General features: G+C 39.9%; 1 protein-coding gene across 2 annotated transcripts; it reads right to left on the bottom strand.

Moving 5' to 3' along the window:
- Window positions 1-8,092: 8,092 nt before the first annotated feature.
- Window positions 8,093-24,960, bottom strand: LOC136444583 (9,11-endoperoxide prostaglandin H2 reductase-like). 2 transcript variants are annotated; one of them, XM_066442208.1, is made up of 7 exons: window positions 24,837-24,959; window positions 24,006-24,254; window positions 23,009-23,113; window positions 22,518-22,609; window positions 19,106-19,288; window positions 12,484-12,543; window positions 8,093-9,721 (listed from the first exon to the last, which is right to left on the bottom strand). In XM_066442208.1, exons 1-7 carry the CDS (start codon window positions 24,943-24,945, stop codon window positions 9,608-9,610), a joined length of 912 nt encoding a protein of 303 aa, XP_066298305.1. In that variant the 5' UTR covers window positions 24,946-24,959; the 3' UTR covers window positions 8,093-9,607. The 2 variants fall into 2 exon arrangements, with proteins under 2 accessions (XP_066298305.1, XP_066298306.1); XM_066442209.1 differs by lacking the exon at window positions 8,093-9,721 and adding an exon at window positions 11,038-11,695 and having other exon boundaries at window positions 24,837-24,960.
- Between the last annotated feature and the right edge of the window lie 167 nt (window positions 24,961-25,127).

The raw sequence follows: 25,127 nt of genomic DNA, 5'->3' as shown, positions 1-25,127 counted from the left end.
CGAATTCAAACGCTGTAGATTGCATCTATTCTGTTTGATACTCATGACGCATGTTCGGGTGTTCACACTGAGCTAGACGCATGGGTCATGGGTTTGTGAAAATGGCGAGGTGGCGACGTGCACAGAGTCACACTTAGATACGAGAGAGCGGATACGAACTCGCTACTTTCACCATTCAAATTGAAGAATTTGCTTTTATATGTACCAAGGAGGTTTTATATAGATTTGTATGTACTCAGCACATATCAGGAAAGTATCATTCTGTAAAATGGTGATCACATGCAAACTAGCTTTCTTTCGCCGGGTGAACGAACTGTTTCGCCCGCCCAAGCCTTACAGCCAAGGAGATGGTTTTTACCTGGGAAAGCTTCAAAATGTTGTTGTAAATGTTCTGCTAGCTTTAGAATGTTGTTTAAGCTTTCAAATATTGTCTTTAAAGCCCCGGGGTCTTGCTATGTGAACTCGAGCGATCAAGAAGACTGCGAAAGAAAGGCGAGTCTGTACACCCCGCGAGAAACAACAACAAACAGAACCGGCAGGACTTGTTCCCACTCTGTGCTGATGCACGCAAATATCTCTGGAGCTTGACCAGCTATGGGTTGTTTGACCCAATGACATGCAAATGACTGCTAGTACCCTAAACTGAACAGAAAAACTTCACAACAAGACAATCCATCCAGGCATTCTCGAGTTATCGTGTTGACACACATGCACATGGACACACACACGAACGCTGACGAAAACATAACCTTCTCGGTGAAGGTAATGAAAAGGTGTCTAGCTTTGAAACTTATGAAGTGGCCTTTGGGCCGCGGCATACGTATCTCACTTACCCAATCTTAAGAAGAAATTTATCTGCCAAACTGTCTGTAGTCTTTTCTATTCTGCTACCATCATCAGGGCAATACTGATTCTCGCCACTAGGTGGCGCTGCGGCGAGAATAATGCGAAACCAAACGTGACTGAGTTTGTATCCCCCCTCGTCCCGGTTTAGTACTGGAGTACATTTTCCGATGATTTCTAGTATAGAGAGAGAAGACACGCTCTCGTTGCACCGTTTTTTAGGCGCTCTTAATTGAAATATCATACTTTTGATGTATCACGTTTACGCTGATTTACGATGATGAGTGTATGGAATGTACTTCTCAACCAAATCTTTTAGGCTCAGGAAAAGATTCCATTGGCTTATTTACTGACCTACAGATTAGTTGCTGGTCGGGTATTGGCCTCCTCACCTCACCTATCCCTTGACCTCTTTTTGGGTCGTTGGGGCACCATGAATAGATCCTCCACCATCCTTCTCCACCTCACTCTATCCTCTGCCACTCTCACTGCTGCCGCTAAGCTCAATCCTGTCCACTCTTTAATGAGCATTGGCCAGAAATGTGCCAAGCCGGCTCACCGATGGACAGAACCATAATGTGCTATTAGTTCGAACTTAACCTTGAGAACATTGGCACCTGAATCAAGGACATTGACCTCAAAGTACTAGTCCCCTCTTCTTGCAGACTTCTCTTAGTGATATTATGTGTATACAAGGAGACCCCATGGCGTCACGTTGTGTTGTGTTGTGTCTATCCAAGGTTAAGATTGTGAAAGACAGCACTGCGGCGGCCAGGTGGTGCAATGGAGTATGTCATGCGTGGCTGCCATGAGAAGTGCCGTTGGTGTTTTTGTTTATTTGGCAGGTAACTATGGATACCATTACCTCATGGGAGTTGGAATAGCATCTGGCACTCTCTTATAGTTATGCTGGTCATGATAGCTTCAAATCCATCCATGTTCGTGTAGCATTCATCTTTTCAAGCGACAGTTGGGGGGCGACACAAGCTGAGCTTGAATATGGCCGGATCCTAGGCTATTTTCAGTGCAACGTTATATTCTTAATACGCGGTCGTGAAGTAAATGGAAACAGGTACGAAATATTCAAAAATATTTCATACCTTTATGTACTTCACTACGAGTGTATCACCTACATTTTGGTACTTTCAGATGCCATTTTTATTTGTGGCTAATTGTTTATGGAAACGTTTGCCAGACTTCTACCCAATATCACGTCTACGACTCCTGAATGCTAAGAAATGAACTGGATGAAATTATTTGTCATAAGCTAGCAAATATGAAATAATGCCGATGCATTGAAACTGTTTTAATCCCACTGTGAATATTAATTAAATGATTTGTGTAATGTCTCATGTGAATACCAAGTGCAATATGTACAGAGGGCCACAATTCAGCCTTTGGCTGCATTGCCATTTTTTATGAAAAAACAAATATTTTGATTGCTTGATTGATTAATATCACAGCCTGAAAGCACTGAACGGCATCAGCCCAGGTCGTTCAGTAGTTATTGAAAAATAAATGTTCATTTTTAACAGTCTTTGATTCGTTCGATGTTTTTCTAACCTTCAAAATGAACTGTTCGCTGATGATGCTAGGTGATTTTTGCAGAGACAGTAATGTCGGTTCACCCATCATTTTATGCTTTCATTAACAGTCAAGAGTTCCTCTTCTTCTTCTCTAAAAGCTATGGCAATATTAGATCATAAAGGAAGAACAGTATGTCAATATCTGCCCTCATTCACATCGTAAAGCTGCTTTTATCGGCGTTTGTTTGATGCGTTTCTAGTACTTATTGGAAGGATAGAATTGACAGTACAATAAACAGATCATCATTTATAGAATTTGATCCCTGAAATATGTGACAGTCATGTCTAAGGCTTTACCTTACGGGCCCATAAAAGACGGAACATTGCGATGTTAGACCGCTTTTAACGGACAATGGGGCATAGCGGCGCTGTGGGTTATGGTATACATTCTATCTGACATCATTTGCTTGAACATTTGTGTGTCTAGATATTCTTCAAGTAATACCACCTTAAATTTGTTGATATCATTTTATATCTACTACGTATATCGATGATTTACATACACGTATGTGTGAATGAAAGAATTTAAATCATATACTACCTTTATATTGGGACGGAAAATAAAGATGGCTGAAGTTTACTGCGATCTAAAATCTGAATAATTTTATGGACATTTATAGCCCGTTTGGTGCAAGAAACGTAAGTTCATAATTGTTTAGGAGGAAAGGTCGCTCATTTCGAAACCAGCTTTTATGAATATGATCTACATGGTTGTTCCCAAGGTCAATGACCTACAGTAGCGAGGCTAGAATGAACTGTGCTGGTACGATGCATTCTCAAAAGTCATTTTGATTTTATCCGACAACAGAGAATAACTCAATTAAGTTTCGGTTGTGTGTATACAGACCTTTATCAGATATCTGAACCACTTTCCTGACGCGCACTGATCTTCGGGATGCGTGACGTCAGGGGTGGGGTCAAAGGTGCCAGGAAGTCGATACCTGCCGCCGTCCTGGTTAAACGTGGGTTATGTTTTCACTCTCGCGTGCGTGTGTGTACACTAGTACAGTACACGTTATTAAGAAGAGGATGCCTTTTTGTAGTTAATTGTACGTGTTTCATGATCTTCATGTTGAAGATCGAAATTTTAGGAAAGATCTAGATTCAGATTCAACCCTTTTTTCGGATTAAAGCGTTGATGGCAGTCTACTCGTTAATAATACCCGTAGTAAACCCTGTGCTGTTTCACCGAAGCGTTCAACTTAAACTCCTGACTCGGCGTATAGTTCATTAAAGTTGATGACTTTGACTTTTCTTCAGCTAACCTCTTAGGTATACTATGGTAATACTTTTCCCTAACCGACACCACTCACTTAGATCTTGTCTGCATTCATGATGATAGTTGATTAGTGTACAAATCACTTATGTCTCGAATCTCGTCATTACAAAGGTCTCTGATTAAGGTTAATTGCAAAAAAGATATCTTTGATATAGCATGGTAAACTCGTCATTGCGACTTCACAAGTAAGAAAAATGACTAGGTCTTGTAAACATCTGAGAAACTCAAGCTGTGCGTCAATTTAGTCTGTTTTCCCTCTTGGCTTCGTTTGCTTTTGATCTCTGAAGGGATTCATTATGCACAAACACGCTCGGAGAGCGTACGCAGTTTTAAAACTGATGTGGACGCATTTTAGAGCGCCCTTCCAATCTTCACAAAGTCGCTATCCTCCCTCGGAGACCTTTTGAAGAACCAAGGCAATGGACTGTTTTCTTGATTAACAGTGTAGGGGTACTGTATATGTCTTTGACGAAGGTTATGTAGTTACGACCTTTGAGTTCATTGACCCCATGTCTCCGAGTTATAGCCTAGAGGTCCAGGCATAGGGACGGATAAAACGTTCCGTGTAGTCTGTGTCAATGGCGTATTGTTGGAACATGGAACAAGACAACGGGTAAAAAAACAAAAGGAACTTTGTATTAATCTCGACCAGTCTTCTTTTGGAAGCCGGCTAGCTCCTCTGGCAAATCCTTCACCCTATTTGGCCAAGATCAACCATTTTTCAGTCACCTAAGGAGCCTGAAAAAGCCTAGTGAGTAAGGAGCCTGAAGCAGACTACATGTATGTGGATGCTTGCCAGAGGGAATGTACTATTTGTCAGCCCCACAGGAGTCTGGAGGAGACTATATTGACCCCTGAATGTGGATGTTTGCAAGAGGGAATGTACTATTTTCCAGCCCCCACTGGAGTCTGGATGAGACTATTTTTCAGCCCCACAGAAGTCTGGAGGAGCCTATATCTACCCCTGAATGTGGATGTGTGCCAGGGGGATGTGGATGGCCGCGGGAAGACCGGATCAGACAGGGAAGCGACACCGCGGGACGCTGTAAACGGAAGGGATTGGGGTTTGGCGGGGCACGGAAACACCTTGTGGTCTTGATTGACAGGCAGATCGGACGATCGCACCCGTACGTGACATTGTGACTTACAGAGGGACTGAGAGTGAGAGCAAAGGAGGACAGAGTACGCAATCTTGTTGGCTTGATTGAAAATTAAAAAAAAAAGGATGACACAGAACGTGACCTCATGAGTTTGATTGACAGGGAGATCAGACGACGACAAAGAACGCGACATACATAGGGGCTTTGAGTGACAGACTAGTGGTGAGCAAATGAGAACAGGATACGCGATCTTGTTAAAAAGCGATGACACCGAACGGGACCTCATTGCTATGACTGACAGCTGGAACAGACGATGTCGGATCACTCGGTACGTGTCTTTAACTGATGGAGACCAAATGAGGACAACAAAGTACGCTATCTTGTCGATTTGATTGACAGAGAGAAAGATGAATCAGACACAAAACGTGACCTTTTGGGTTTGATTGACAGCTAGATCAGACGATGACAAAGTACGAGTTTGATCCACCAGCTTATTATACATAATGATATTCTGATGGGACGACATCGGCAGATTAAAACACAAAGTACGCGATCGTGTCGCCTTGATTGAAAGAGAGAAAAATGAATCAGACACAGAACATGACCTCATGGGTTTGATTGACAGCTAGATCAGACGATGACAAAGTACGAGTTTGGTCCGCCATACTATTACTATACTGATGGGACCACACTGGCCGATTTTTGACAAAAACTGACGAAAGAGCCCAAAGCAAACAACTTGTTTCTCTGTCGACAAACATGATCTTCGAAATGTGCTTCTCCCATAAGATTCACAGCGTGTTCATCAAGTACTGACGACAGAGGAATCTAAATCATAGGAGAAGAACATAGATGTAACGGCCTACAAAACCCTTACATGTTTAGTCATTAAATGTTTGCAAAGATGCTGTACCAAGTTAACGTTCAGATCAATTCGTTACTTTTATAGTTATACAAAAAAAAACGCTGGTTAAGACCATAATTCGCGGATGGTTCTGTCAGTGTTGAAGTCATAACTGTCAGTGTTGAAGTCATAACCAGGACCGCCTATCGCTCGACGTTACATCGCGAGCGTAAGCGGCTTACGCTCGCGATGTAACGTCGAGCGATAGGCGGTCCTGGTTTACGAGGGTGACGTAATAGAGCTAGTTGATTCTTTGAACCCAACGGCTGCTTCGGCTTCGGCAAGACCTTTGATAAAAAATTTCCGGAGTAATTCATCTAAAGAATAGATTCTATTGAAGTGAGGCAATAAGCTAAAGAATGCTGTAAATGCATTCAAGTTCGCGTGTTTTTTTATTTCGCGGTAGGGAGAAAATGGAGTGTTCGCGGTAGTTTTAAGTTCGCGTTTGAAACAATAGTAGCGCTGCAGTCATAGGTGGGCAAAAAGTTTCGCGGTGGTTTTAAGTTCGCGCTGAAGAGTTCACTGCGAAAACTGCGAACATAAAACCATCGCGAACATTTCTGCATTTACAGTATATGCGTACGTGTTAGTGCCCCCCCCCCTCCCCTCTGCATAGGGACCACTACTGGCCATTATGGTTACTTTGCGATTATTCTTTAATACCATGGACTCAAGCAAGAATCCTATCTACAGTGGCCACCTGTCCAATGTGAGCGTTATCCCTTGAGCGGTCACTAACGACAATTTTAGATGTTAGATTCATCTGTGTACTTACAATAAAAGTTTGACATCATCATGCATCTTTCGTGTCTCTCCCCACGTGCACCTCGTTTGAAGTACGAAATCGAATATCAAGAGAGGGAATTACCGCATATGCCTGCCCTGCCAGTACAGATGAACCATACAACACCTCTCCTAATCGACATCATTAAAACAATTCTTATCTCTTAAAAGCGGTACATTGTCATTCATCAAAAAGCATTCGATGAAACCCCTGTAGTTTCCCTATAAGGAGAAATCTTGTATAGGTCACGAAAATCATTTACAGGTTGGCTGAAGTGGATTGGAGTTCTCTCAGTCTACTGATAGCCCGTTGGGCTCGGGACTGTTGTGCATTCAGTCATCACCCTGCGTGCGTGTGGTCGAGCCGAATCAGCGCCTCAGAGTCGAATCAGCGGCTCACGACTTTGAGGCTAAATTTGGATGGATGTTAACCTGGGGAGAGTGGGAAATTGCTGTGAGAGAAAACTCAGTGTGCTCAGTTTTCTCTCGTGGGAACTTATATATCCTGAGCGACTGACGTTTTTTCTTGCCAAAGTAATTAAAACTGAGAAACGTCGATAGGGCGAAGGACTCAGTTGCCTGTAAACTTATTCTCTTTCTAGATAAATGGTGAAAAGTAGCAGAAATGCGCCTGTAAACTGTTCTCGTCCAAAATGAATAGGGAAAATTTGACCAGCAGAAACACGCTGAAGGGTACGCTTAATTCAGAACGCAAAGAACTAAAACGGAACGTTCATGAAAGTTGTGGCAGTGTTAAGGGCTGCTTTATGTTATCTACATTTTGATAACTCTCAACCGTTTTTTCAACTTGTAAATTTAACAAATTAAAGGCCGTTTTTGAGTACTTCATGTTCAAATTCATCTTAGCTTGACAGAAAACCAAACATATATAGATGAAGAAAGTCACTTACCCTGTGCTCTCAGAATGTCGTACACATTTTTCTGTCTGGAAGGCATACCACAGCACATTAATGGCCTCCACATCAGACTCCTTAGGGTCTACATAATGGCCTGCAAATTCACATACGGCGTTTGTAATGACTATCAAAGCCTCAAGCTGTCTGGCAAAGACAAGATTTTCTTTTAGTGCCGCGTTTAGAGACTGGCTACAGGGCTGTGGCATACTCCGTGTGAAAACTAATTGCTTTTGAATGTCTAAAGAACAAAGAAGCCTTTAAGTTTTAATGACTGCAGGCTACAGGATAAAAGAGTTCTAACGTCCTAACTTGCCATCCTGACGTGCCAGTCTCTCTCTCAACCGAGCAATATTTAACGAGCTATGGGATCGTACAGTGACAGGCGTCGCAATGATGAAAGATATAAGCTTTCCCTGCAACAGACAGCGTTGAACAGTTTTCCATACAAATTGTAAAAAGCTAGCGTTACAATCATATCAAGGATTTTAAAGGGGGCCTTTAATAATAGGTTTAAGTCATAGCAACGTAACTAACGTAAATATACCCTGTTTTTACTTATTTTCTTTCAGTTATGCCTCCTAGGAAGACTATGAGAAAATACTTCTGCAAGAGTCAGGGCATGCAAAGTTCCCTTGCATTACTACTACTAGTATCTCTAAAGCGCAATGCAACCTGAAATATAAAAGTACAAATGTTTTATTACAATGATCACTACTAGTATGTAACATGACTAAACAACAAAAATATGTCTAATAGATATACATGCATATGATCATAAATATAAGTTAATAGTGTACTTTGCAAGCTAACAGTGACTGCATGATAATAAATACATAGAATATCGTAAATATAAGAACAAAAGAAAATGAATTATACTTAAAAGAAGTTAGTCATCTTGCTTAAACAAATAGAAAATACGTATGTTTAAAAAATTGCTTTGGGTTGAAGATATACAACTCAAAACTGTATACTGAAATACAATTTTGCCTACAACTACAAATTACAACTTCAACCTGACTCAAAAGCAGGAAAGTGTGCATTTTTGTAGCTTAGAGAATTATCTTAGGTATACATGATTGTCAAACATAAATTGTTGCTTTAGGTGACTCCAGGTCACTGGAATAGACATCCGTGTAGTTTAGATTCTTTGATATTGTAATTACATTATCATTGTATTGACAGTAAAATACATCATGTATAAAAATAATGTTTAGAAGATATATGTGAAAAAGACATAGCTGTGGACATGTCAGTAATACAGTATCATATTCAAAGTCAATGAGTGATTGTATGGATTATATGCAACAAATGTCTCGTATTATGTGGAATGATTGAGGGTTTTCCAGCTCTACACTTGAACAAGCACCATTTAGTGTCCTCAAAAGTTACCCTATCTAAAAACATATGTAACTCTTTATCAAATGTCAAAACTACGTTACAGGAGGCACTTTCTTTAATGCCATAGAAAAAGGATGATTTTGCAATGTAAAAGTGTACTTACACAGCCTATCATGGTTATATCTTAAAATACTATTCAGTATATAATACTGGGTAAAAATGTAAAATGGGTAAAAATGCAACAAGATATAGTTTGACACATTGGTCAATTTTGGCACAGATATTCAACTGATTACATGTCTTTTTAAAATAAACTGCTGGACATCTCCATGGCTTCATAATGGACTGTATGGATAGTCATCATATGGCAATATTTTACATGTTAGAGTTAGACATTTCATGTTAGACAAATCTTGTATATCCTATTAGTCTTTCCCCAACATTACTGCATGTAATGTAACTTGAGCAAAAGGACTACTTAAAGGAAACCCAAGCAATATTTGGGCCTGCAAATCGGATTTTGAAAGTCAATTTATTTAGTCATTTCTATACATGGTTAGTTCAAACAACATTATCACAATGGCCATTATGCAAAAATATGACGTCGTCGTGATGTGAGAACTCACTGAAAATTGTGAAACTAAGGGGATCATCATACAGCACGATTTTGCATGGTTTTTAAATGCTCAAAGTATGAAGTTATCACACAAATGTGCTAAACAATGTTAGTAAATGTCAGTCTACCATAAAGATTTCAGCATTTTTTATTTCTATTTTTGGGGCCCTAATATTGCTTTGGTTGCCTTTAAACAAAATCTGTTGTCCTTGTAGTTTTTAATTATCCGTCAGCCATCTAGTCATCCGGAGTTCATGACCAGGTTGGTTATAGAGCTGAGTTCACACATCTTCCTCCCATCATGTAGACTGTCCAGGTGATCCATGTCTTCCCTTGATAGACTGAAGTCAAATACCTGCAAAATCAGGGGGAACTTCATTGTTACAAAGTCTTGAAAATTCCCTGATTTTGTATTGATGTACTGTATTACTAGCCTGGGTGCCATCCTATTTCTACCAGGGCTCCTACAGCCAGTGTAGGAGCCCCGGTAGAAATAGGATGGCACCCAGGCTACTGTATTACATGTATAGAACCACAGGAAGAATAGCTAACAGAAATGTCAAGCTAATTGTAGATCCAAATAAAGTCAAAGGACCTTTTATTATCAACACTGCACCCATTTTTAATACCAACCCAGAAAAGCACACGGAACAGTCATGACTGTAAGTATCAGGGTTATCAATCCAGGACTGGAGTAGGAAAAAATTAGTTCCTTCCAAAAACTATTGTAGAGTGGAATTCATTTCACCAAGTACAGGAGAGGCATCCTCATTAGACAATGCTTGGAGTTAGAAGACTATCTTGCAGTTATAGATGTGCAAAGGTTAGGTATGACAAGTCATTTGATGTTGTTATCATCACTGAATGTACTTTTTATGTTTACTGTTGATAACAAGTCCAGGAAGATGGGCACATCACTAATGGCTTTTCTTCAATTAAGTCAATAAAGTAGCATAACCAGCTGATGCCGCATGCCTACACAGATACACTACTGGATTTGGAAACTGAAATGCACTCAATTTCTTGTCGGTTAAGTCAAACGAGGCACCGTGTTAGCCATGGACGTAAGTGACCCAAGCACCATCATTAAGTCATTTGTAACACACTGTGGAACTGGAAGCACCAGGAAATGAGTTGTACGAGACCTTCCAACAGGGGTGATAAAACTTCTCAAGTCATGAAGGTGATCCTACGGAAAACTTCACATGGCTTGATTCAAGACTCGACTGTCAGGAGAAAGTGCTCCGGAAGTAAAGGGTCAAGGTCTTTTGCTAAGCCCATCACGCAGTCAACAAGCTTTGGCTGTATTCATTGATCTTCGTACAATTTAAAAATCGCTAGAGACTTGAGCGCATTTTTCACATGAATATCCACCCCATCACACTGGATTGCACATGGCTGATCTCTAAAAATAGTCCAATGTTTGAGAGAAGACTGGGCATGTTATTGCTGAAAACATCATTTACAGCTTGCTGACTTGTTGGTCGATCGATCTTCTTGCTGTGTCCTTTCCACGTCATTATGCCTTGCCTAGGAAAGCCTTGATTGTTTTTTGGCCACCGTTTTTTCACTGAGTCTTGGTATACAGCAGGACAGAGATGTATATGCATGTACATAGCAGAACAGAGATGTATATGCATGTATATAGCAGGACAGAGATTGTAAAAGAGATTTAAAGCAGCAAATCTTTATTAGAGAAACTGCAGAATTTACAGATGCAAGGAAGTAAACCAGAGCGCTAATGCTGATTACATGTGCATAAGCGCTATTGCTTATTACATATGCATACACATGTAGGTCTTATAATAGATTTGAGTATTACTTGTCTACAGTTATTAACAGGATTAAACCACGAAATAAATAAAAAAATAATTGACTTCTGTTTTGTTTATAAGGAATATCAATTGAGCTTATTACATATGCATAGGTCTCATAATAGACTTGAGTATTATTTGTCTAGTCACCAACAGGATCAAACCACGGAATAAATCATGACTTCTGTTTTGTTTATGAGGTATATCTATTGAGAGAAGGTAGAGAAATGAAACAAATTTGTCGGAATCATTATAGTCTCTAGTCTAAACAGATGCCCGGTTGGATTTTTCATTGATTTTATGTATTAACTATTTTTTCTGATCAGCCACTTGACTGCTAGTTATCGTTAAGTGAAGACCATAGATGATAGACAAGATACACAGTTCTAACATGTACAAAATACTTGGAGATCAGGAATTCATGGAATGCCAGCAGGATCCCAAGTCATGTGAATGTCGGCATGTAAGCTGTTCAGACATTCCATATCACTTTTACTCAGCTGCAAGTCAAACACCTGCAACGGAAATGAAAACAGCTGCCAGAAAGATGTTTTGGAATATTGGAATTCCTTTGTTTTCACACTGTCTTCTCTAAACTCAAGATCTTTGGAGAAAATGTACTGTAAATACATCTAAGTTTGCAGAGATTTAATTTTGCTGTAGGGAGAAAATGGACACTGAATCAGACTTTTTTGCAAAGGAATTAAAGAGGCCATCTTCATCCGGGCTTTACAACCATTCCTCAACAGAGATGGGGGGCACCATAGACTTTCTGCAACATGTGATCCACTGCTCACAGAGTCAGGTGTACTATCTGCATAAAGTGACGTCACAGAAGCAGTGGATTGCTCATTCCTTGACAAAGACCGTCGTTGATCAGTCAAAAATGTGGGTAAGTCCAGTTTGTTGTGTTGGCAATTACAGTTCAACCGTGAATATTCAGAATGACTTCTACCAACACAGATGAACTTTCAAGTTAAGAAAATGGAGTGTCTGCGTTTATTCTTAGTTTGCAGTTGAAACAAGGTGGTAGGAGCGCAGAAGACAGAACAAGCATTTTTGCGGTGGCGCTAGGTTTGCGGTAAAGATGTTACCGGTACTGCAAAAACCGTGACCATTAAACTGCTGCAAACCCAAATGCATTTACAGTAATTGAAGCAGATTTAAGAGCACCTTGTATTATGTAATATGCACTACAAAAGAAGATCACACAAATTCTTACTCTCACTTAATACTGCCTTATGTACAAGTTTCTCCGAATAAAATCCACAAAAAGCCAATAAGAATCACAAGTTTCACTCACCTGGCAGTTTTCTCTGATCCTCTCTTCTTTAGTAGACTTTGGGATGGTTATCACACCGCTCTGGAAAAAAAACCCATCATGATTAATTGAGAAAACAAATGCTTCAATGTATGGAAAAATCTAGAACTGTTGCAGGATTTTGAGATGATCTTTTAGGAAAAGTTATTGACATTTACATGCTTTATTTCCATACATGATGTATGCAATGGATCAATGTGACCCAGCACAGATACTGTAAATGCAGAAATGTTTGCAGGGATTTAATTTCGCAGTAGGGAGAAAATGGAGTGTCCACGGTGGTTTTGAGTTCGCATTTGAAACAATAGTAGCACTACAGTCACTTAGTGGAAACAATTTTCGCGGGGGATTTACATGGTAGTTCGCTGTGCAGAGTTCACCACAAAAACCGCAAACATAAAACCACCGCGAACATAAAACCACCGCGAACATTTCTGCATTTTGTCCAAGGAGAAAAAGTGCAAATCATTCCCCTGTATGAACTTTGACAGATCTTATTCCACCGTAACATATAACAAGAGCTTTCTATACCAAGAACATTCAAGGCCATATTCAGGAACATACACGGATTTCTGAGCCACGTAAACACCTACTAAAACTTTAAAAGGTAAGGGTAAAGGTCCCAAAGCGTTTTAAGGCCGTCATTGCAGCGGGTTATCCATTTTTACACCTAGGTGAGGCAAGTCGTGTAAAGTGCCTTTCCCAAGGACACAACGTCTAGCCAGGAATGCCAGGAATCAAACCAATGTCCCTTAGCCTAGCCACTCAACAGTTCAACGCCACCCAACACCCTGTGAATGCCTTCTATTCTCTAAGCAAGGGTCATCCATGAGTTATGTGATAGAGTACTCCAGCTTTGGCTCTGGGCAGGAATATTTTCAGCCTCACTGGCCATGTCAGAGCTCTACCCGTACATCATCCATAACCCAATATAAACCTCTTAGCATTCAGCTCAGGATGGCCTACGCCCGTATCTGTGACACGATAACGATATCCACTCCTGCGCGGGAATCAAGGTAATAGTCCCACGATGACCATGTCCCCCGTAATAAATGCTACAGTGATGAGAGTGAATGGGAAAACAAGGTGATTACAGCGGCACTAGTTACAACATCAGGAATCGATTTGGTACACGACAGAAAATCATTTCTCCTCCAAGGATACTGTCCCTGGTGCTGAAAGGACGGTGATGCCAGCGGATGGGAAAAACAAGTACTGTGAATTCATAATATAATGCTAAACTTTCTTCCAACAACAAGGTACTCATGGATCGAATTTTCGACGACCACTGTCGCCTTCTTCAGGATCAATAATGACCAATCACTGCCGAACGTAAACTCGCGAGAGTTACAGACACATGAATTCACTTAGGCTCTTTAATAGCACAATGAAAATCAAAAGCTTGCAGTATTTTTTTGTTCACTGATCAAACAATGGTAGCAGCAAGAATGTAGACAGAATATGTGACATTACTTGCAGTGTGATGAGCATGCAGTGAGAGCCTCACTGCAAAACCAACAAAATGTAGCAAAACTGTCAAACTATACAGTAGCAATGAAGGGGACATCTGGATCGATACAAACTCTTCCCTTGATATCCAATTGTTAAACCTGGCAAAATATCATTGGAGAAACTTTAATGTTTGATTATTTCAACTTTTTTTCTGAATTTCTTTCTGAAAACTTCTTGTACATGCTATTTTTTCTGATCTTGGAAATGTAATTTCTTCCATGTTTTGACAACACTATATTTTCTCTAATATATTCCTTTGAGCTTCCAACTCAATCCTGAGTGTGCGTCTACTGATGTGATTTTTACTCCATCTGATGACAGCAGTTGTAATTTCAAAGTCATGTTCTTCAGCGAAGCTGCAATTTTCAATCACGCTCTCACTTCATGCCAAAAAGATTGCTTTGCCCCTGATACAATCCCATGATGGGGTTACCTTTGCTTGACTAGATATACACACATAGGTCAATCCAACATACAAAATTCCATCCATATCTATCTATAATTTCCCACATTGGCAAACCTCCCACTTTCAGCTTCCCAAACTTCCCAGGCAATCTGGCGGAGCACATCTATTGACAGTCTTTGTGGAACATTTTCTGGTTTCTAATTGATTAGATTAGCAATGGAACACATCAAGTGTGACAAGCGTTAATGTCCAAACTTGAGCCAATTAGAACTAAGGATTTACCTCTGGTTAATGTTAGATTCTCTGCTCATTGAATTCAAACAATCATCTGGAATTGCCAACCAAGTTTTTGCCTTCTTACCTCTGTTATCTTGATTCCATGCTCATGGAATTGAAAATAATCATCTGGAATTGCCAACTGAGCTTATGCCTCACTACCTTCCTAGAATATACTGTAAACGCAATTTAAGTTCACATGGTTTTTATTTCACGGTAGGGAGAGAATGGAGTGTTCGCAGTGGTTTTAAGTTCGCGTTTGAAACAGTAATGCTACAGTCATAAGCGACCAAAAAGTTTTGCGGTGGTTTTAAGTTCGCGCTGAAAGTTCACCACAAAAACCGCGAACATAAAACCACCATGAACATTTCTGCATTTACAGTATATCCAGGGATATTCTGGCTGGGGGTATATTCCAGTCTGCCATACCTGACTGTTTTAAGACCTAAGGATTGGGATCTCAATCCAAGGGGTACCAATGTCATCAGAGAGAGAAGGTAAAGAAGAGTCTCTGAAAGAAATGGTGAGGGAGGGGGGCAGCCTCTCCTTGACTATTTCAATGGAATAGCCCATTGAAGTTTGCAACATGACATTGACTTTGTCTTTCACACTATAGCACCGCTGACAAGATCAAACTTGAGCGATATGATCATGATGGAATCCCTAACCTTTCTACAACCTTTATATCGTCTACTAGAAATGCCTAGGAGACAAGGTATGTGGGAGGGGGGGGCTGTAAAATACACTTCACAATGATACATTTTATAAGGAAAGGTCAAAATAGTGGAGTCAGCTCCCAGGACTAGTGATGATGAAGTTATCCTTGATGGTCTAGCGAATGGAAGGATATTAACCTAGTTCTACTGAGGTGACTTTAACCTAGTTCTACTGAGGTGACTTTAACCTAGTTCTACTGAGGTGACTTTAACCTAGTTCTACTGAGGTGACATTAACCTAGTTCTACTGACTTGGGCGGTAAATATTGTCACTTACTAAGTACTCCACATTGACCCAGTTCTTGGTTTAAACCCCTGGCACGTCCCAATTTTGTGTCATTGGAAAAGGCATTTTACACGAATTTTCTCTCTCGACTCAACTGAGTACCTGGCTTTGGTCAAGGATGTCCTATAAATGGATGGGACTCAAAAACTGGAAGTGTCATGTCAAAGAACCCACCACACTTATAAATCACTTATTGATAGGAGTAGTGTTCCTTCCCAGCATGGCTGGACTTGTCCGTAGTTTTAGAGTAGAAGGCTGATATCCAAAAGTAGAAGGCGGGGCACAAGGGTGGGTATGGAGGCGGTTCTCCTCCTCCCGAAGGGCCAAAAAATGTTCAAATTTAGACCCGTACCCCCTAAACCTGTTTTTTGTGTATATTCTGGGCACCTTTATGTGCATTTTTAAACATATCTTTTGTAACTAAAATTTGCTATCTTTCGTAAATTCTGTAAGAATCCATTCATGCTCACAATCTGCTGTGAGTTTTATTTTGATAGGCCTGAGAAAAAAATGTTGTGTTTCTGATTACAGTCCTGAAAAAAAAAAGGGTCAGTAGGTAGGGATTCTCTTATTTTTCAAAAACGTTTTCTTTTACATTTAGGCCCAAAGTGATCCATCATTTACTTTGACAATGCAAAACTGAAATGTATCAGGACATTGGTATTTTCAATTCAGTCATATTTTTTTTACACATATACTCTGGTCTTATACAGCAGGTACAAAACTAGTGTGTTTTGCAATACTGGTTCTTTCCTAGCATGTTTTATGTAGAAGAAACACACGGAGCTATAAAACTCTGCTTTCTCTAAATTCTCTTGAGTAGCAGTGAACTTTGAGAGAAAAACAACTCCTGGCAGGGGTTACTGAAGTATGTTCTCTGTGCATCCAATTTTGTAGAGGTGCACTTGTACCTGATTTACAACCCTTTCAGTAGGGTAGTGGATACTGCTGTCTGGGGATCTCAGGAAAATGTGAGGTGAGTGGGCAGTATATTTACTCCAAAGCAGGGTTGCATACCTGTACTGGTGCGATACTGCAAAAATCACTGGTCGTTAATACAAATGTAAAAGGTAAAGGTATAGTGGGCGAACTCCAGACTGAGGACGAAGCATGACGCTTTTTTGTTAGGTACATGTAGTAGTGAAATGCGGCTTCGCTTTGGCTCGCATATTCAGCCAAGCACACCGGGTCACCCCTACTCTTTTCGATAAGTGCGTTGGGCTCTTTTACGTGCAGAGGTTTGATGCTTGAGGCTAACACCTGAAGCTCCCTCATACACGGGGCTAACAGCTTTATGTCACCATCCGAAATATGAATGCAATCCCTTGCAACATGTGTGAACTGAAGCCAACCCTAGGATCAAACTCTTGCCCACAGATCCACAGAATTTGATCCATATGGCCAAGCAGTGGGGCTGCATTACCGCTTGTGCCACTGGAACATGTATTCTCAATAGACTTACACTCAAGTATATATAAAATGCTGACTTTGTTTAACTGACAAACATGTCATTCCAAGATGAAAGTTTAGCACTGGAAAAAAGATGAAAACATAGCATGGGCAGTGTCATCTTAAACTTGAGATCCTCACAAAAGCATGGGTTCTCTGCATAAGATACCTGAAGTTCAGGTAAGCAATCCTCGTAACTATTTATTCATATATTATTCTGTCATCACTGAAGACCAAAGTTTACTGGAATTGCTTAGTTCTTGTACCTAAGCCTTTGTACTGGAATCTGTACCTATTGTTGCATCTAAGTACACAGCACTATTCCAAAGTTAACCTAGTTCAAATTACAGATGTAACATGTATTTGTCACGAGCAACTGTCACTCTGTAAATGTCCAACATACATACATGCACATCGCACAACAATTTATGTATTTATCTATTGGTATAAAAAAAAAAAGGAAATGATGATAATGGTAATTGGTGGGTTTGCAAGTCCCTGTCATCAATTTCACTGAAATGTATTCCCTAACTCGAAAAGAAGATTATGTGTCAATCGATGTGACTCCAACCTATACAGGGTGTAAATTCTTCACAGTTAGGTATGGGCCATTACACAAAGCTATAACCTTTAATGCTAATATATAGATACAACAAACTGCCTCTATGTAAAATCTATAGTATTTCTATACTCCAAGTCACACCGGGGAAGCCAATTCTAATGGGTCTTTAGTTTCACAGAGTTATTTTAAAGCCTGCACTGAAATGAGTTCCAGTCCAGAGAGGGCTAATACTTAGTAATACTTCCCATGTGGCCCTGTACCCACTTAGTACGGACTGAAGTACTGTAAATGCATTTAAGTTTGCCTGGTTTTTATTTTGTGCTAAGGGGAAAATATAGTGTTCGCGGTGGTTTTAAGTTCGCAGCAGCGCTATAGTCACATACTGCTTCAGTATTGGACAAAAATTTCCACGGTGGTTTTCAGTTCGCAGTGGAACGCCATGAAAACTGCGAACATAAAACCACCGTGAATATTTCTGCATCCACAGTAGTAAGTACTGAAGTATATGCACATTACCCTGGAAGGAAAGCAGGTCAAATGTCTCTTCTGTAATAGGGCAGGTATAATTAGAGCAGTCCATCTTACCTGATGTGTAAGTGATAGGGGCAGAAGTTAGGCTGTGCAGCTAAAGGTGAGACTGTAACACTGTAAATCTTGTGGTAAGGCCATTTCAGTACTGTTAAACTTAAAGGGAGGGGATAATGTTAAAGGTGGGTGGAACAAAATCCACTTTTGGGGACTATTGAATCCAAACTCATGTTTATTTATGGTAAATCATACCTTTCTGGCATGCAAAATCATAGGGTAAAGGTAAAAAAACACATCTCGAACCCTCGTCCCTAAAGAAAGTTTTTAAAAAAAGATACAAAGAAGAATTATGAAAGTTATCTATGCTACATTGTTGTTGCAACTGAATACAATGTACATTGTGTTTCTTTTCAATTTTTTCTCTCAATGAGGCTCCCTTGTCTTTTAACTCAAGAAAATATAGACAATTTCTACATGTCCGTAGAGATAACTAAAGTTTTAAGACAAGAAAAGTTACAACAGCAAGAAAAACTTTGTTTTGTGCTACAGGTGTAACAGGCTGGAGTATACCCCTGACCCCTGGACAAAATATATGTCACAGTAGAGATGGTGATTGTCCTAGGAGTCAGTAGGACAGATCGCGATCGCAGAATTTGTCCAAGTAGAATCGCCGTTTGTCCTAGGACTCTCTACTAGTAGAATCGTCAATTGTCCTAGGACAGATCGCGATCGCAGTCTGTCCTAGGACAAATGGGTTTGGGTTGTGTTTGTTTTAACTTAACCAACGAAATCACTAAAAGAAAGGTATAATTCCTATAGATACTCATGAGTTTGGATTCAATGGTCCCCCAAACTTTTTTTTCACTAACCTGTATGCTCCAACGTATGAGGATCTGTGCTGGCATCTTGTGGTATTTAGCTGCTATTGCAGTGATGGCTGGCTCGTTGAGTGCACACCCCTTGGCCAGAGGACAGTACCCCTCCACTGCAATGTGGTGTGCCTGGCAAAACTTGATCAAGTCTCTGGGATTTTGGTAAGGATGATATTCTACCTGCATCGATACAAAAGAATGTAAAATGTTACATAAAGTTGAAAATATTTCTGCACGGAAAATTGTAAATTATGAGAACATTAGGAAATAAATAAAGAATCTAACTTTTTGATTATTCTGAGTTCATGGCTATTGGTAGACAACAAGACTTTGAACTTGAGCCTCACAGCTCAAAAATCCTTTCTCAAGGTGACAATCAAGGTTGATCGCATATACATGTACATTATAATCTTTATTCCATACAACTGAATTAAGTAGGTAGTTGACAGCTTTCCCAAACTGCTATTCAATTACATTGCAGTTGATGCTCCCTTATTCACACTTAATTCAACTTACAATTCATAGGCTACCAGGCTGTAGTACATGTATATCAATGTATCTTTCATTTAAGACTGCCTTTCAATAGGAATTGAGTAAAGATTCTATCCCATGTTGCACAAAGACCTACTGGTCTCTCTTACACTGCAGCTTAATGACTCTTCTGTGCTGCTTAGGTCAACATCCAATCTTTCCCCGACGAAAGCCGGGTTTATTGCTTGGTAATGGAACATATACGACAAGTGGGGGTCAGCCGAGTAACTTAAGAAGGCATAAGTTTCATAGCTTAGTGCTCTCTCTGATGTTACAAAGTAATTTACTGTGAGGCATCTAATAAAAGTGTAGGTGTATGTTTGATCTGGCAACCAGATAGCATTCAGAGTGACGTCAAGACATAACGGTTTCGTCTCCGGGAGTTACAAGTTCGTAATTTGCAATTTGAAAGGAAGCTGTGAGTTTTCTGATCAGGACAGATAAGAGGGGGGCCTATATGGGGGTCATGACAACGCTTTATGCTAATTTCAGGAGAGCTGCCTACGAATTATGCTGAATTCTAAAAGGGACTGTGTAGATTTACGCTAAACTTTTCCCACCATGCTAGGAATTTTAGAACTTTCCTCCATGAATACTGTAAATGCAGAAATGTTTGCGGTGGTTCACGGTTTTCACGGCAAACTCTTTAATGCAAACTTAAAACCACCACAAAAAGCCGCTCCAATGTGTGACTGTAGCAGCGCTACTATTGTTTCAACCATGTACTCAAAACCACCGCGAACTCCCTGCCGCGAAATTAAATCCCCACAAACATTTCTGCATTTACAGTAGGATGATAACCACTAACAATTACCTACCGATGTTTTGGCAGGTGCCACTTTCCCCAGGGCAATATTGACAGGTTCTTTATTTAGTAGTGAAAAGACTACCAAAACATTGACAGGAAATTGCTAGTGGTTCTGTAGAAATAACCTTAACAGATAACACCCTCTAAAGAGGTTTCTCTGCAAATTACTAGAACAGGAAATTAAAATAGCTTGCCTATAGCAGAACAAGGCAAGCAAGCCCCAAAATACTTAATCATGAAAAATCTTCAAAAGTAAGTTGTAGCTTTTTGATAGTTTTGGGAAATAGATTTTTGCTTGAGGTTTTAGCTTTAACATCTATCGTATAGATCATTCATTTTCTGGTGAACACCACTTTTTGCATGTAGCATTTACCTTTTGTGCAAGGTACTGGAAATTGATTTTAAGTTTGCAGGGACTTCATTTTGCTTAAAGTTGAAGTTAAAGGGGAGAAAAGAGGTGGGCACACAGAAGACCGAACACATATTCAAAATGTTTTTCAAGTTTGCAATGGAGAGGTCACCATAAAAGCCGCGAACATAAAGCCACCAAAAATATTTCTCAATTTACAGTTCACGACAGCACAAAAACATTGTTATAAACAGGATGCAAAGATGAAATGACATCTATTGAACAACAAAGCCTGATCCTGATAAAAAGTGTTCCCACCATCAGTAACACACATCCATACATCCTGACACTATAATTCTCCCACTGGAACTGATAAGGATTCATTGGGAACAAGTTTATCTGAGGTCATTGGCACCGGTCCAAGGAAAGAGCTCAGAGGGCAAAGTGAACCAGAGATTGAATAGAAAATAGAAAGGAGTCATTCATTCTGATCTGAACTCTAATAGACGTATGAGGAAGTAAATGGAACAAGATGAGGTGGGGTGAAATGGGATTTTCCAAAAATCCAGTACTGATAAACACTTATACTATAGGGGTGAATGTCCATATAAATTGTTTCATGTTACATGAAGGGCAAAATGATGTTGCATTTTGCAAGCTGTTGTCAATTTTTCAATTTGTTCATCACTGTTATTGTATTTCAGATGACAATCTACATGTGTGGAACATTTAGACAAGTTGACATAAGAAAGCTGTTTCTAGGACTACAAATAGTTTGGTAGGACAGACCAAAAATTAAAAAGTGAAAATGTAGCATCATTGATTCCAGCACATTTGAACAATTGTTCTTTACAATTCAACTCAACAATGGACTAATTTAGAATGGGGACAGGTGCAGTTTGGTATTTTAGCACAATGGCAATTTAGAACTAGTAGTTACATGTATGTGCAGTCACTTGGATGAATGTGTTAACTATTCAGAAAGGTTGGTGGCAGGTGGTCCACCACTGCTGGTAAACTCAGCACGCATTTAGGGATATTCCAATTCAGACTGAGTGGTGAGGCTAGCAGACACGGGATTGAGTGGTCATGGGTTTGATTCCTGGCTTAGATGTCCTTAGAGTTAGAGAAAGCACTTTACAACTTTCCTCACTCCGCCAAGATGTTACTGGGTAGCTGACTTCAGTAGGGGAGGTAAGAGGCAGTGGAAGGAGAGGGATGGGCTCTGTCCTCCAACACACAGCTATAGGAGTGCAAAGTGGGGTCGCATGGCACAACGGCAACATGTTTGGCCCAGAACCCAGAGGTCCCGGGTTCAAATCCGGTCATGTCACCAATCTTGTGCCCTTGGGAAAGGCACTTTACAGTTTACACGACTTTCCTTACTTCACTCAGGTGTAAATGAGTACCTAGCTCATCTAGAGTTAGGGACGTCCCTCGGATAGCATGTTAAATGGACATCCCGTGTTTGGGGAGAGCCACACCCCACGCACGTTAAAGAACCCACCACACCTTTTGAAAAAGAGTAGGGGCGTGCCCCGGTGTGCGATGATCCAAACCTTACAGCCTGCTTTGACCTGATACATGTCAGTATTTGCTGATTTCTTGGCAGATGGACATACATGGTCAGGTAGAAGACAGTGGATAACAATCTACTGACCCACTATGGTCTCAAAAAGGACCGACCTTTGCATTTCTGTATAACCAACAGTTTAACATACCTGATTGACATGTGGCACTACTGTACAGTCTTGTATAAGCTGCTCCAAGTGAGGGATGAGGAAGTTACTGACTCCTATAGCTTTGCACAAACCTAAAGGTGGATAGAAGAACAAGCAATGAAGAAACTAGGAAAAGGCTATAGATGGAGACCACAAATCTTTGCCACTATATGTACAGAAAACTGCTGTTAGTAACTTTACAGGTTTAATTAACATTGACAATTCACCATTGTGTAGGTTCTGTATACACAATACACATTACAGTATAATATATATTTGATTTGTATGTGTCCGTCTACTCTAGACACATCCAAGTCAAATGTGTACTTTGCTTTGGACAATTAAACATGCGTTATATCTACACATGTATATTTGTGGGTACAGTACATGTACATTATGTTTCGGATACATAACGTCATACTTAACTGTTGGGTGGCATAACTGTTCAGCAAGGCCTCCTTTCAATATCTGAATGAACTGCAGTGTCCTACCTTTACTGTACAAGTCCTCCAGAGCCCTCCATGTATCAGCACGGATGGTCCTGTTGTCTTGTCCTTTTCCTCGTGGACAGTCAGGCCAGTGTATCAAATAAAGATCTGTACAGAAAGCATAGATTTGGTAATTGGATAAATCTAGAACAGGGGATGTGTGACAGAATGCTATAGCGCTAATAGTGAAATCCCTACAAACTGTGTACAGTATCACTATCAAGTTGACTGGTACAATGTTTATATCATTGGTTTATTCATTTCATTTCATTTCATACACAATACATTACAATAGAATCATACACTGCCGTTCACCTCGCAGCCTTATGTCGGCTGAATTATGTGGAAACATGGCGTTTACAAACAGTGACAATAAAGCCATATACCTTTACATTAATAAAATTCTTCTAAAATTCTTGGTAGACCAACTATATGGGGTTATTTATGAGGTGGATAAGGTGCGGTAATGTGCTTTTGTTATATCTTTCGGTGCGCGCTGGCAATCGGTCAAGTTTTGTTTGTTGTGTCGTTGTCCTCCCGCTGATCTCCCCCCTGGTTTGTGTTAACCAGTGCCCAGTGGTACAACAAAATACAAATATCATAGCTTAACACTCCAAAGTCAGGTTGCAACTGGAGTTTCTCTGATAACATTGAATGGCTTGCAAGAAAAAAAAAGAGAAGCAAACAATGATGACCAAATAACAATGAACAAATAACAATCTCATCAATGCGCATGAAGACAAACCAAATGTTCTACAATTACCAGTATCACGTGCGGGGTGCCACAAGGCAGCGTACTAGACTGATTATTATCATTATAATTTGCAATAAACTTTCAATTATTATTCTGTTTGTACCTAATCATCTACCTTAGGTTATAAAAAGGTACAGAATCTACGCTTAAAACACTGTTGTAGATTACTGTCTTGTCAAAGGAATAAAAAAAGCTGTCTCGGACGACATAAAACTGAAACTAGAAGAAATATGCATATGTCCTTACCCAAATAGTCCACCCCAAGTCTCTTGCAAGATTCCTTGAATGCAGTTTTTGTTGATTCGTACCCGTAGTCCAACGGCCACAGCTTGGTGGTCACGAAGATCTGTTCTCTGGGGACACCACTCTGTTTGATGGCAGCTCCGAGTTTTTCCTCACAGCCGTACCGTTTAGCCGTGTCTATGAGTCTGATTCCGCAATCTCTGAGAGCGTACACCACCGCTGATTGAGAGAAGCCTCCGTGGTGGGAAGTACCTGTGAGAAAATGGTTTTCTCCTGCTTTTAGCTTCCAAAGATTTTGATAATGCTTCCTTATTGGGATTGCATAACCATGTGCACGTATGGAATGCATAGTGTGATTTTGATTGGTAATAAAATAGCATATTCCGAGGCACACATTGATTTTAACAAACAAGAACTAAATTGCAGTCTACTGTAGGTCAATCGAACAAATGAATACAAGCTTTTTGGTCTTATCAAATGATGTTTTGTTATGCAAATAATATCTATGATGAATGAATAAACTCACCGAGAAAAAGCGGACCTATGATTGCGTTATGATGAAATACAATTAGAGTTCACACCATAACCAATTCTTTCTAATGTTTTCACTAGTTTATCATCCTATCTATCAAACTGCCTGATGGTCTTTAAAAGCTACCCTTTAAAATTGTAAATCACGCTAGAAACAGCCACAGGGGACCTTCAGACGCTTTCCGGTAGTTGGGTCCTTCCTTAGCAGTTTTCTACCTCATAAAAACTTACTGTGCAGTACAAATGACTGTGGTAAGTCTTCCATACATAGATCACATGACAATACCAAAACAAGACACTTACCGAGTCCGAGAATCGGCATTTTAACTCCATTTGACAGCACAACACACTCAGTCGAAACTTTGGTAGCCATTTTTTCTCGAGATAACAATAGGCTGGCTATCGTAGACATACCTTTGCCTGATGAATTTTCCTCAAATTTTCCTTAATAAATATAATTTATGTTGTATTTCATCAACAATATCACCTTAAAATTGATACCAATAGACACTTTATTATTTCATTGTAGATGACATGAAAATTATGGAGCATTTTAAAACATTTTAAATACATTTTCAAGGCGTAAAAGACTTT

This window comes from Branchiostoma lanceolatum, chromosome 11 (genome assembly GCF_035083965.1).
Source record: "Branchiostoma lanceolatum isolate klBraLanc5 chromosome 11, klBraLanc5.hap2, whole genome shotgun sequence".
NCBI lineage: Eukaryota > Metazoa > Chordata > Leptocardii > Amphioxiformes > Branchiostomatidae > Branchiostoma > Branchiostoma lanceolatum.
Note: the sequence above shows the minus strand (reverse complement) of the source record. Positions and strands in the feature narration are given on the sequence as shown.